The sequence below is a fragment of the Pteropus medius genome, unplaced genomic scaffold (genome assembly GCF_902729225.1).
Source record: "Pteropus medius unplaced genomic scaffold, Ma_sr-lr_union100, whole genome shotgun sequence".
NCBI classification, from domain to species: domain Eukaryota; kingdom Metazoa; phylum Chordata; class Mammalia; order Chiroptera; family Pteropodidae; genus Pteropus; species Pteropus medius.
Window position 1 is genome coordinate 4,805,200 of NW_024351648.1, and position 13,130 is coordinate 4,818,329.

The 13,130-nt window shown below is 46.2% G+C and overlaps 1 protein-coding gene across 6 annotated transcripts in view; it reads left to right on the forward strand.

Moving 5' to 3' along the window:
• Positions 1 to 13,130, forward strand: part of LRRK1 (leucine rich repeat kinase 1) — a 118,326-nt gene that overhangs the window by 51,440 nt on the left and 53,756 nt on the right. For all 6 annotated transcript variants that reach the window (XM_039844120.1, XM_039844115.1, XM_039844119.1 and 3 more), the window contains 2 exons: positions 1,274 to 1,453; positions 1,811 to 1,959. In XM_039844120.1, coding sequence (XP_039700054.1) covers positions 1,274 to 1,453; positions 1,811 to 1,959 — 329 coding nt within the window. The remainder of the gene's footprint in view (positions 1 to 1,273; positions 1,454 to 1,810; positions 1,960 to 13,130) is intronic.

The window sequence follows — 13,130 nt, forward strand, 5'->3', positions numbered from 1 at the left end:
AAAAGGGCTGTGAAAGTAACCTGCCCCCTGAGACGGACACGTTTCCGTCCTCGCCAGCAGTCAGCAGCGGGGCGTCTGGGTTCCTGTGTCCTCGATGTTTAGAGGGAAGGAGTTGGGCATCGCTTCTCTGGTCCTCTTTTGAATTGTCGATTTTACTTCTCAGAGGAGGACGAAGAAGAGATGTTTGCTTAGCACCTGCCGCGGCCCAGGCGCTCGGCCGGGTGCCTCATGCGCGGGATTTTGGTTCCTGCCATCTCGGCCTCACCCCTGTGTCCTGGTCCATTTCCCATTGTGGGGGGACGGGTCACTCTCGGTCCTTGGGAGGACATGGTTCCTGGGGACTTTCCACTTCTGGGAACGAGACAGTGTCACGATGCCATTGGGAAGTGTCACCGTGGGAGATGAGATCACTTTCCCACGGCCGCTAGATCCAAAAGACGTTGCAGAGCTTTGAACGTGAAGAGACTGCGGCCCACGCGGCGCTGCTCACTCACCGCGCGAGCGCCGGCTCGTCCTTGACTGAAGTGGGTGGTGCTTTCAAGGAGCAGTTCGCAGTCTTAGGTTATAGAGTGAGATCTGTATCTTTCATCAAAGCTTTTCTTCGACTTACGAAAATAATACGTGAAGATTACAGATAATTGTCAGCAACGCAAACAAGTGTTCACACGCTAAGAACGTAACGACGTAACTTAGTGAGTTACGGCAGCCGCTCGTCACGCATTATGACGTATCATCCTGGCATGAAACCTGGGAGGGTGGACGTTATTATTCGCATTTGACCGATGGGTAAACTGAGTCAGAGAGAGGTTAAGAAAAGCGTCCAAGATTACACGGCTAAAGTGTTAACTCTAAACCGTGGGCGTCTCCTGACTGTAATGATACTCTAGGGACAAGGTCAGGGCGAGGGACGGGGTCGGAGGTGAGGGACGTGTTCAGAGCCCCACTCCCCAGAGGTGACACAGGGACACCTCCTTCTCATCTTCCCTCCACACATTCATTTTTTTATTCAGTGACGTTCACACCATATGCTGTTTTAAATACCGCTTGTCCTCACTGGGCATTGTTCGATGCACAGGTGCGTTTAAAATGATGTGGGGCATGTCATATGCTATTCGAAGGGACTGTTCCAGAAGACACGGTCCATTTGGCAAGCAGCTTTCAGCTGGAAGCCGGACGGCTGGATCCGATGATGGTCAAAGGGGCTGAGATCAGAGTGGGGACGGTCAGTGTCCTGCGGTGACACTGTCCTTTGTGCCCTCTTCTCTCCCGCCAGGCTCCTGCAGCCCCCAGCGGCTGCTGAACTGGATGCTGGCCCTGGCCTGCCAGCGAGGACACCTGGGGCTGGTGAAGCTCCTGGTGCTGACGCACGGGGCCGACCCCGAGAGCTACGCCGTCAGGAAGAACGAGTTCCCGGTCATCGTGCGCCTCCCGCTCTACGCGGCCATCAAGTCCGGTGGGTCGCCCGTCGGCCCCGCCCGTGAGAGCTGTCGCGCTGTCGAGATCCTGGGTGTGTTCTGTTCTTTGTCCCTTTTTCGAAATGTCCGCATCTTCCCTCGTTCCCGTCTGCTCACCCTGCCAGAGGGGTTCGCGGACGCATGGGGACCGGTCGCGGCAGGCGGGAGGCACTCCAAAGGGCAGAGTCCCACACAGATTCTGTCACTCACGGGAGCGTGACACGTCGCGGGAAGTCGTAGACAAGTCCGGCCGGCACTTTCTGTTCCCATTTCACCTGTCAGCATCTGCCACTTTGGACAGTTGTGACACGCTCCACATCTCAAGTGCCCTTCGCTTTCCGTTTTCTGTGCCCTAGGGAACGAAGACGTCGCCATATTCCTGCTACGGCATGGAGCCTTCTTCTGCTCCTACATCTTGCTGGACAGCCCTGACTCCAGCAAACGCCTCCTCAGGAAGTACTTCATCGAAGCCAGTGCCTTGCCCGGCAGCTATTCGGGAAAAATGGTGAGTGGCCACCGCCTACAGATAAAGGGACAAGGAAGAGGGGCTGTGTGTACACGCGAAATGGTTTTCGGCCGTGAGAAAGGACATCTTCCCGCCGTTTGTGACAACAGGGATGGACTCTGAGGGCACTCTGCTGAGAAGGATGAGTCAGAGAAAGACAAATACTGTATGATCATCTCACTTACATGTGGAATCTAAGAAACTCAAACGCAGAAGCAGAGAGTGGGTGGTTTGCCAGGGCTTGGGACTGGGGTAAATTTATAAATTCAGTTAAAAGACTAATAAGTTCTAGAGATCTAATGTGCAGCATTGTTATCGTAATTAATACCACTATTATATACTTGAAAGTTTCTAAGAGAATAGGTTTTAAATATTCTCACCACACACACACAAAAATGGCAATTAAGCGACATGATGCAGACACTGGCTGACGTGTTCGTGGTGATCATCTTGTAATATACGTGTGTTTAATCCACACATTATACACCTTACATTTGCACAATATTATATGTCAGTCATACCTCAATGAAAATGAAAAAAAAAACCATACACATGATTTAGTTTTACTTTTCCATTTAAATAAAAAAACAACAACAGTATCACGTCACTTACATTATCTTTACCTTGGCTTTTTAAATTTAGCCGTTTGTTATGGGCTCCCTCAAGCACAGTCAACGTGGCTGCAACTCATTCTTTGAAGTATGTGCCTTAAATCGGTAGAGTGACTGTAGCTGAGCTGGCTCAGCCCTTGTCCCGTTGGTGGACATTTGGGTTATTTCTGGGTTTTGCTTCCTTGTGATAGAGCCTGGTTTTCTAGGATATTTGCTTATGTGACTCAAAATCCTAAAGGTGGACTGCTGTGGGATCACTTCCCCAAAAAGCTGTGGTGAGTCACAGCTTCACCAGTGACATATGGGAGTTTCTGTCCCCTCGCCATGGCCAACACCAGATATCCGGGAGCCTTTAAACTTCCGCCTGTCCGATGGCTGAACATGATATCTCGTTGTTTTAATGTCCTCATTTTTCTCATTAATAACGTTGAGCATCTTTTCCTATTTCCATGAGCTGCTTACATTTCCCCTTTATGTGTGTCGCCTATTACTGTTTGTCGATTATTTTTCTAAAAGGTTGTTCATCTTGTCCTTCTCACCTGGGTGGGCCTCTTTGTACCTTAGAGATTTTAAGCCTTCGTTTATCATACAAGTCACCGATATTTTTCCCAATCCGTTAGTTTTCTTTCGTCTGTTATCTTTTGCAAGAACAAAGAAATAAGAACATACGATCGATTATGTCTGTCTCTTCCTTTATGGCGTCTGTATTATAGAAGAAGGTCACTTCCACCTCAATGTTATATAAATAACTTCCTAGTTTCTTGTAACATTTTTATTTCTCACGTTTTAAGCTTTGATTTTTCCGATATTTATTTACGCACGAGGTACGAAGAAGAGAGTCTAGCTTTCATCTCTTCCAGATAGATGGAGAGTTTCTCCGGAACAATTTTTAAAATAAAAAACTTTCTTTTGCCTCTGAGTTGAAATGTCACAATTGTCATTTACCCCACTTAGACCCGTTTCTATAGTGAAAAGTCTCTGTTCTGGCCCAGCCTATTAATTCTGAGCGATTCCTTTTTTTTTTTGATTACAGGCATTTGGTTTCAGCCTTACAACCTGTTAATGCGTTTTCTACTCATTATTTGTTTGTTTTACAAAACCCTCTCGACTGCTGTTAGATGTTTACTCTTCTATTTCCTGCATTTCTCATGATGACTTTATTGGTTCTCATTTATGTTCTTTAAACGCTATCGTATCGTTGTGTCATTTTCTCCATAAAGGTCCCGAACCCGTTTTGTTTATTTGTCTTTTTTAAATTGTTTTTGCCACTATCTGAATGGCGTATATATAATTCTTTTTCATTTTTGTCTCTAACCTGTTATTCCCGGTCTGGCGAAAAGCTCTGTTGTTTATGTTTATCCGGTCCCCTTACCAACTCCTCCTATTAATTCTAATAATTTTTAGGAGAGTTCCTTGAGACTTTTAGGTATGTGACCAAGTCATCGACAAAGTCAAAAGAGGTTTGTCCCTTCTTTTCTAATATTTATATAACTTATTTCACGTCATGGTTGTGTCACTAGACATTTCAAAAGTTAAATAATGATGGTGGTAGCAGAGGTATCTCTCTTGGGCCTGATTCGCTATAGATTTTCGGTAAATAGGCTGTTGTTTCTAGTTCGTTTCTGTATATGCCTTTTTGCTTAGAGCTTTTATTAGGAAAGGTTTCTGAATATCATCAGATCCCATTGTGGCAGCTATTACTATGTCTCTGCAGCTTTTCTACCTTAATTTGTTTATGTAATGAACGCCGACATTGACCTTATCTTTAATTTTTGTAATAAATGCTAATTGGCTTTCTTTCTGTTGCATTCGATCTACTGATATTTTATTTACCATTGTTTTGTATCTCTATAGCTGAGTCGATCTATAATTTTGTATTTTTCTCGTTCTTATGAGGTTTTGGCATAAGGCTATGCTACCTTTCCAAGATGGCTTAGGGAACTTTTCATATTGCTATGGGCTGGAGAAGTTTCCTAGGAAATACTCAGGTAAAAGTTCATCTTTATTTTCTGACGTATTTTAAAGTCTGGTCGATTCAGGTTGTCTGCTTTCCCTTATGTGCAGTTCACGAAGTTAAATTTTGGTAGAAAACCATCCATTTCTTTTAGATTTTTTGACGCGGTTCACGAAGTTAAATTTTGGTAGAAAACCATCTATTTCTTTTAGATTTTTTGACGCGCCATCGTGGTGTGCGACTTTTGCATTCGGCCTGTGTTTCTTCGCTTCTTTATCTGTAGCTATGCGTTCCTTTTGTGATGTTGAACGATTTTACTTTGTCTCTTTTGAACTTAATCAGACCAGCCAGGGATGCAGGGGTCCTGTTAAGGAACTCGCTAGATTTCATTTATTCTTCGAAGGTTCGTTGTATGTATTTCATGAATTTTAGCTTTTATTGATACTACGTCTCTCCTCTTTGAGTATGTTATGGCTGGGGTTGTGTCTCTGGCGTGAGTTCTCCTGGGTCTAATTTGTGCTCCAGGCTTCATTGCTCAGAGACCTCCGTCTGCTTACTCTGCCTGTCTGTGTCTTGGTTTCTTCATCTGAGAAATGGAGCAAGAGAGTACCTGTCTCAAAGGGGCGCTTGGCAATTACACGTGGGAATGTTTGTAACATTCTAATAACAGCGTCTGGCACCTGGTAAGTACCTAATAGATGACAGATGTTAGCTGTTGTCCTCACAGTTTCAGATTTCTTGAGTCGAATATTTATTTCGGCCTTTTTTGGCTTGTTGAATGCATCACTGAAGTTTTTTATGCGCTATTCGTGCTACGTTTTCGTCAGAATCTGGAACACACACACATACGTCCATATATATGTCTGTATATAAGTGCACACATATTCCCTGCTCCTGCCGGTTTTTGTGTAGCTCTCACGGGATTCTACAAGTTTTTGTTCTAGATCCCTGGCTTACGACCCGCGAATACTTATTTTTATTACAACAAAAACTGCTTGATTTTGCTGATGTTTCTACCTTTAAATTGGCTTCACATGGCCGGCCACACTCTCTTCATCTCTGCATCAGCCTTGTACGAGTTTTCACAAATCTCTATTCTTAGTTATCCGTTCATTTTTCTCTCTTCATCCCAGGTGTATGTCTGTAAACACCGTTCCATTTGTAATCCCGTCCAAGAGTGTGTCCTTGAGGCAGCCTCTCCACTCACACTGTCACGTGGGTTTATTCCTTCGATCTTTTTGTGTTATCTCTATTGCTATGTCCCCTTAGTTTTGCTGGTTTCTCGTTTCTAAAGAATAGGGATATTCTTCTCCTTCCTGTGATTCGTGACCTCTCTGAGCCTTGGTTCTTTTCCTCAGTTAGAAAACAGGGATAAGTAACTGCCATAGAGAACAGCCATGACTTAGCACGGGGCCTGGCACATAGTAAGAGCTCAGTAAATATTACTTACATAATCGCCTCACGTTGCAAAAGAAATACTCATTATCTAACGCTTTACATTTACCTGCTGCTTGGTGTTCCTCCCAGCTCTCTCTTATCAGACTTGGTCTTCACGACACCTGGGTGAGAACTACAGAGAACGTAATCTGTTTTCCAGATGAAAATATTGAGGTCTAGAGACACTTCGTTACTTGTCCAAGGACAGCAAATACCAAGCAGTGAGCCTCAGCCAGAACTCGAGTCCCTTGAACTAAGGGCTTTTTCCCATTTCGGGGTCCCTGAGCTGCACCTGCCAGCCCTTGCCTGTCTCAGTGGTGCTCCCTCTTTTCTGTCCCTTAGAATTCCTGGGAGCTTTGAAACATCCTGACGCTCAGATCACACCCTCCTCTGAAATCCGGATCCCTGGGGCTCACCCCTCGGTCGGAAGTTTTAAAACTTCCCCAGGCGATTCCAGCGTGCGCTTAAGGTTGTTCCAAACCCGTGATTTAGATTTTCTTGGCTTAGGGTTGAAAGCAGAAATCGTTGGTATCTGTGACCGTGACTTTTTCTACCGGGTAAACTGCTACGTTTTGCCAAACGAGGCACAGAGCGTGGGAGTGATTCTCACATTCTGGAAGGAACAAGAAGACGAAGAAAAGACAATGTTGCTTTTCTTCTCCTTGGCCCTTTTGGGTAGAATCAGGAGAGAAAATGAAATTTCAGCGCAAGCCTGAGTCATAAGGACGCTTTGGGCTTCCCCAAAACAGGTGGTTTTTTTTTTTTTGTGTGTGTTTTTTTTCAATTCAAGTGAATTTCAAAGGCAAGCACCTTGCAGCGGGCGTGTCTGGTGTCTGGCTGCCCTCGGCCTCTGACCTGTGACAGCACATTCGCTCTGTGCTGCTGGCAGAGAGAGGGGCTGAGTCCGGAGGGGTCCAGCCATGGCTCAGGAACCACAGGTAAGTCCTCCCGCCTTGCCAGGCGTCCAGTAGGATCGAACTGGCGTTTTAGGTTCAAAATATTGAGGCAGACAAAATATCGAGGTGCTTTACTGCCACGTATCCGCGGCCTGAAAACTCTGTTGACTTTGCTGGCGTTCGTGGCAGTGACCTTGCTGAAGCAGCCGCCGTGTTTCCGTGTATTTGTGAGCTGCCTCCCCCAGTAGCGAGCTGGTATTTTTTTAGTGTAATTACTGCCCCCATGGAAGCCACAGCGGGTGGCGGCTCAGATCCCTCCCTCACACCTCTGCTGGGTGTCAGGCTGCTAGAACCTACCTGCCCTTGACAGCGAACGGGGAACTGCAGACAAGCCCACATCGATTTTCCACCGGCAGCGGCCGGCTGCTTAAGTTCTATGTGTGTTTGCTCAGCAAGGTCCACGAGCCCCCAGCACGAGGTCTGGGGGGACACACATTTAAAAGAGCAAGAGCAAAGCCACGTGAGACCTGGCCGAAACCGCGCCCTGGCTCTGGCTGTCCGTGCCCCTCTCTTGGAAGCCACGAAACTGTCGCCTGAAGGTTTAGTGAGGCGGCCCGTGTTCGTGGTGAACATCCTGTCCGTGTTTGCTTTGTTGCCATGGGCACCAGCAAGACTTTGATGTGGGCATGCCCAGAAAGGGGCAGGAAACCCAGCAGTGCTAGGAGAGGCTAAGAGGCCCTGGCATAGTCGTGCTCGGTCCCCGTCAGCAGCGAGAAGGCCAGGCCTGGGGGCACACGGGGCCGGCGGAAGCGTTGGGAGTGGCCGGCGCCAAAATTCATTTCGAAACAACCCGGTGGGGGGAGCTAGGACTTTCCTTTGAAAAGTGTCCAAGTGCAATCCCATCTGGTGGCTCACCTAGAAGGGAAGGCTTTATCATTGTTGTTGTCACTTTTGGGGTCAGGCCTGGCTTACGTACCTTAAAAATTCCCGGTGGCCCGCCACTCAGATAGCTGTGCCTGTGCCCAGCTGTGTCTGTGTCTGTGCCTGTGTCTCAGGCTTGTGTTTGCAGGGTGTCGGGAAGGCACAGGGGGCAGCAAACATGGCCTCGGCCTTGCGGGGCCCGTGCGAGTGACAGATGGCACTGGCCAAGTGAGAGCCGCGTGCTCTCCAGAGGGCCCGATGCGTCTGACGCAGGCAGGCAGCCTCTCCCGGGGGACACGGGGCTTCTGGGGCTCATCCTTGTCCTAGGTCAGGCCCAGACTTCGGTGCCAAGGGTTTTATTCGCGAGTGTTACAAGTTCAAGTTCATTTCCACGTACACCGCCCCTTCCTCACGTAGCGGGCGTGGGAACAGGGGGTCCCAGAATCAGGCCCCTGGAGCAGCAGAGCCTGGCAGGGAAGAGGCAGCACTGAGTGACTCTGCCGGTGGCCCGGCCTTTTCACCACCGGCTTGGAGGGTGGTAGGGGAGGGAGACACCCCATCACCTGCCCTTCAAAAGTCACGAAGTCAAACTCGGGACTGTTTCTGCCGTGCCCCGTTCACGTGCTTTTTCTATGAGCTCCATCCCTGTGCTGAGTGCATCTTGGGACCTGGAAAAGGATACGAAGCTCACGTGGCAGGTTAGCTTCGTGTCACCTGTGCGTCACCGGGTCGCCACCCACGTAGGCGTTCACGGTGACTGTCCTACTACATCCGAACACAGACCACAAAGCGGCAATTATACGAACCCTGTGTTTCTAGTTGAAAATGGAGAAAACGATTCATAGAGATGCAGAAATAGTAAAACGATTATTTCCACTTATGCCGCAAACTAGAAAACACAGGAAAAGAACAAAGAGAAATATAATTTCTCAAATGTCATTGGAACTATTGGATATCAGCATAGAGAATTATATTCCTGATGGTGTAAGTGAAATTCTAGACTTAAAATTCTTAACTAAAAGTTAAGTGATGAAAACTCATTCGCATATATTTTTAAAAGCATATACATTCCAGTTATAAAAGGGAGATGATTACATTTCAAAATTTTAAAGGTATACGAGGATGTATAATCAGAAATCAGATGAATGAATTTATATATTAAAATTACGTATAGTAAAATATGATTAAAAAGAAATGTGAAAAAAAATCAATAGAAAATATATTTTAAAAAGAACTGCCAAAAACTTAAACCCAAAATAGACCGTCAGTGTAATTATATATCAGTCGATAATTGAACTGAATGTGTACAGATCGCCTGCTAGACGACTGGGACCCAGCAGTGACCAAGCCAGAACCGTGGTTTTTGCCATCACATTGCTCACCAGTTTCCGTGGGTAAAAAGTCACGAGAAACGAACCCTTAATTTTCACCGAAGAACACACAGGCAGTAAATCACGGTACGGAAACATATACAACCGTATTGGCAATTACAGAAATTCAAATGAAAACAACTCGAAAGTGCTGTCACATGCCGATTAAACTGGCAAAAATAAATACGAATGCTGAGTAAGAGACTTGGCAGGGTCATGGAAAAACGGGCACACCAGCACCTCGCTTCTGACACCATAAATCAGTTCCGTGTGGGTGGAAGGTAATTAGCATCATGTGACAAAAACTATAAAATTCGTTTCTCCCAGAGAACTGTTTTGAATTTGGCGTTTCCTTTCTGAAAGATACCTTTAGGACATAACTTAAAAGATTGCCACAAACATGGCCACAGCCCTGTTATTTATAAGAAGAAGGAACTAGAGAGAATCCAGAACGTGCAGCAGAAGGGGTGGGGGGCTGTCCCTGCATCGTGCCTGGGGGTGGAGCACACGCACATCACCCCAGCACTCAACGCAACACTGTTGCCCTTTTGACCCCAGACCCCCTCCAACCTCAGCCCCACACGACATCCTCAGCCCCACACGACGTCCTCAGGACGGCCGTCCTAACCCCCTGGCCTGGGCAGATGCCCTCTTCTTTCTCTCGGAGCTTCCCGTCCATTTTATTCATAGCACTTAACAAAGTTTGAGGGCATCTGTGCAGTCTTATTTAACATCCATTTCTCCATTTGACCGGAAGCTTCTGAAAAGCAGGGAACTCGGCCTACTTTGCTCACCTTGTGTTTGTCCTTCAGTATATAGAGCCGAGCAAGATATATGGGTAAGGTGCCTGGTGGAGGTAAGATGAGTTATTGACGCCCTGAATGAAGCGGATGATGGGCAGATGGATTGGAATGGATAAGATGGGCGAATGAACGAATGGACAGATGGATGAGTGAAGTGGATGAATAGCTGCAATGAATGGAAATGGATTTGAATGGGTGGGTAGGTGACAGATGAATGGATGGATGAGATGGATACTTTCTAAGATGGAAGGAAGGATGGATGGATAGATGGGTAGATGTATTAGATGGATGACTGGACGGACAGACGAATGGACGGACAGACGGGTGCATGGATGGTTGAAATTTTATATTTGCAGTAACCTCCTTTCCATATACATAGGACGTCATAGCTAACAAAGTACTTTGCCAAACATTCTATTTTAATTCCCTGTACAACCCTATGAGGTAGAAATTTTTGTCTTTATTTGAAAGTAAGGAAACCAAGGCTCCTCTGAATAGTACGTTAAGTCACTTAGTTATGCAGAGATAATATTTTTATTTCTTTTTTCTTTCTCTCAAATAGCTGTTGGAAAAATTCTAAGTTGGAACTAGCTTATAAGCTTCCAAGTTTTAAAAAGAATGACTAAAATACGATCCAGGGGAAAGCTCAGTGTTTTTTAAGCCTTATTTACCTGTTTTTAATTTTAGAAAAAGTGGTGAATTAAACACCTTGTGACATTCAGATGATTAAATGAGGACCACATTCCTCTAGGAGTGTACCGACAGTTTCCCTGAGTCACCACCAGGCTTTTTTCTTGGTGTAGGTCCTACTTGGAGGCAGAACTTAAATCTTTGGGTTCAGGTATTGATTTCTATCAGAGAAGCTTTAGTTACAGGTTTTACGTCCATGGACATACATGTCATTGGCCTAGAATTTTAATGGCCCTTACAGAGTAAGCGGTTTTGTCTCATGAAGTGAGTCCTCCGTTGATGTAACATGGGGACTATTTGGTCTTTAAAAGATTTGATTGAAAAAAAAAGAAAGAAAGAAAAACACATCGAATTAGGAGCCTTTGGGAGTGATTCTTGGGTTAGTTTGCTTTTTCAGCTCATATACATTATTTTGATGTTTCCCTCTTTCTGCCTCTTTGAGAATTTTTAGTTTTGTAAGTAAATCTTGCTCTCGACATTTTTAGCTGGTTTCTCAGCTGTGGCTGAGCAAGGAACTTAAACATCATTTTTTCGTTGGTTTTTAAATTGCCATTTTCACTCCCAGATGATTAGAGTACATTTTCTTATATGTTTAATTTAGTCAGTTAATTATCCACGTCATTATTTTTTCAAAGACCTTCGAATTGGCTTGACTTATCGACTTCTTCGTTTTTACTTCATTTTGGTTTTTCTATTCTTAGTCTAATTATTTTCATTTTCTTGCTTTCTTCGAGTTTTCCATGCTAAATGGGGCGGGTCTAGTTTATAACGTTTTCGTTTCTCTGTTTTGTAACTGATCAGAGTTACGCATTTTTTCCCCCAGTATTTGTGATGCCTTTGTTGTTCTAAAATAGGCTTTTTTCTTTTACTTTTTCCTACTTACTATTCTATTCCTTCATACTCAGAATGTAATCAATTTGTGCGCAAGTTCATTCTATATAAAAACAACTCACTCTCCAGCCCCTAATATCTGACAATTTTCCACTGTCATTGCCGTGGGTAGCATTATAATTCCTTTATTAATTTTTTTTTTGCATATTTGATCTGTCACATTCTGCTAATATTTTTCTTGAATTTTCATTACTGTTCGGTTTTTTTTTTTTTTACATATTTTGTCCTGGGTTGGAACATAAAGATTTAGTAGCATGGTGGTATTTGGGGGTTGGGATTGTTTAAATGTCTCGGTTCTCTCTCCTAACGGCTTTGAACTTGTGTCGGCCTTTCCGTGGATGTGTTAACACAGGGGTACCGTGCCTGGTTCTGCTGCCTTTGAATAGGTCACCTCTCTTAGGCTCTTTATGTGCAAACTGTGCCTAACTTTCCACGGTTACTGGGAGGGTCAGTAAATGCTGCGCGTTCATTGCAAAAGTCACTGAGAAGTTGTTGTGCGATCCTAGCTCGATTTCTAGAAGGTTCCCCTACAGAGTGTCATCTCGAATGTGCCCTTGGAGGCAACATTGTTCCATACGGACTGCTTAATGTGCCATCGTGAGCTTATCTTATCAGTGATTTCTCGTTGATCTCATTTCTATGGTAATATTTCCTTTGTGCTTGTTTGTTTTAAATGACGTTGGCATGCTTCCTCCTTCTGCATGTGTCTGCCTGTGTGTCCAAGGACACCCGTCACGTTGGATGAGGGCCCACCCGAGTGACTTCACGTTAACTCCATCACCTCTGTAAAGACGCTGTTTCTAGTTCAGCTCACAATCTCGGGTCCGAGAGCTTAGGACTCCCCCTCTTCTTTTGGGGGAAAGGAACATGATGCAGCTGTAACACTGTCCGTTGCCCTCGGCCTGGGCCCAGCCGCCGTGGCCACCTCACGTGCACGGGCAGACAGCGGTCACGGTCCAGTCTCATCCGCGACGCCCCCTCGATCCTCGAGAGCCTGCGCCCACCGGAGCGCAGGGCCTTGAGCCGTCCGAGTTGGAATCCTCGCGTGGAGAGCATCTCCTGGGGACGAGGGCAGCGGGCACGGCGCTTCTTTGTCGCAGCCCTCGTGTGCCCACAGAGGCTGGGACAGAGGCCCCGTCTCCAGCTGACTCTCTGTCCAGCGGAACCCTGTGGTCCAGGGCCTCCTCAGGTGGTCCTGGCCCCCGCAGACTCTCGCGGGCTTGGGTTTCACCCCTGGTTCGTGGGCATCGGTCCACGGCCCGTGGGTCCCCTGCTACGTCGCCGACCTCACTCAGGCGAGTGCGCAGGCGTCATCCAGTTCTGCTCCGAACATCTTCGCTTTCGCGGCTCCTCTTGGCTCGTTTTTGGCTCTTGTTAGTGAGCCGTTCTGTTTTAAGTGGACAAGGATGCGCGGATGCGTTTTAGAACGTTCTGTGCATTCTCCTCCCCTCGTTTTAATGTCTGTGCCTTCGTCAAATAGATTAATTCTACCGACTGTCTTTGTGTGTCATGCCCTCAAGGGACTCACAGTCTCCAGCGGGGAAGATTCTTACCCAGTTATCCATAGGTCACAGCTCAAGCACTGCCGAGCTGACAGG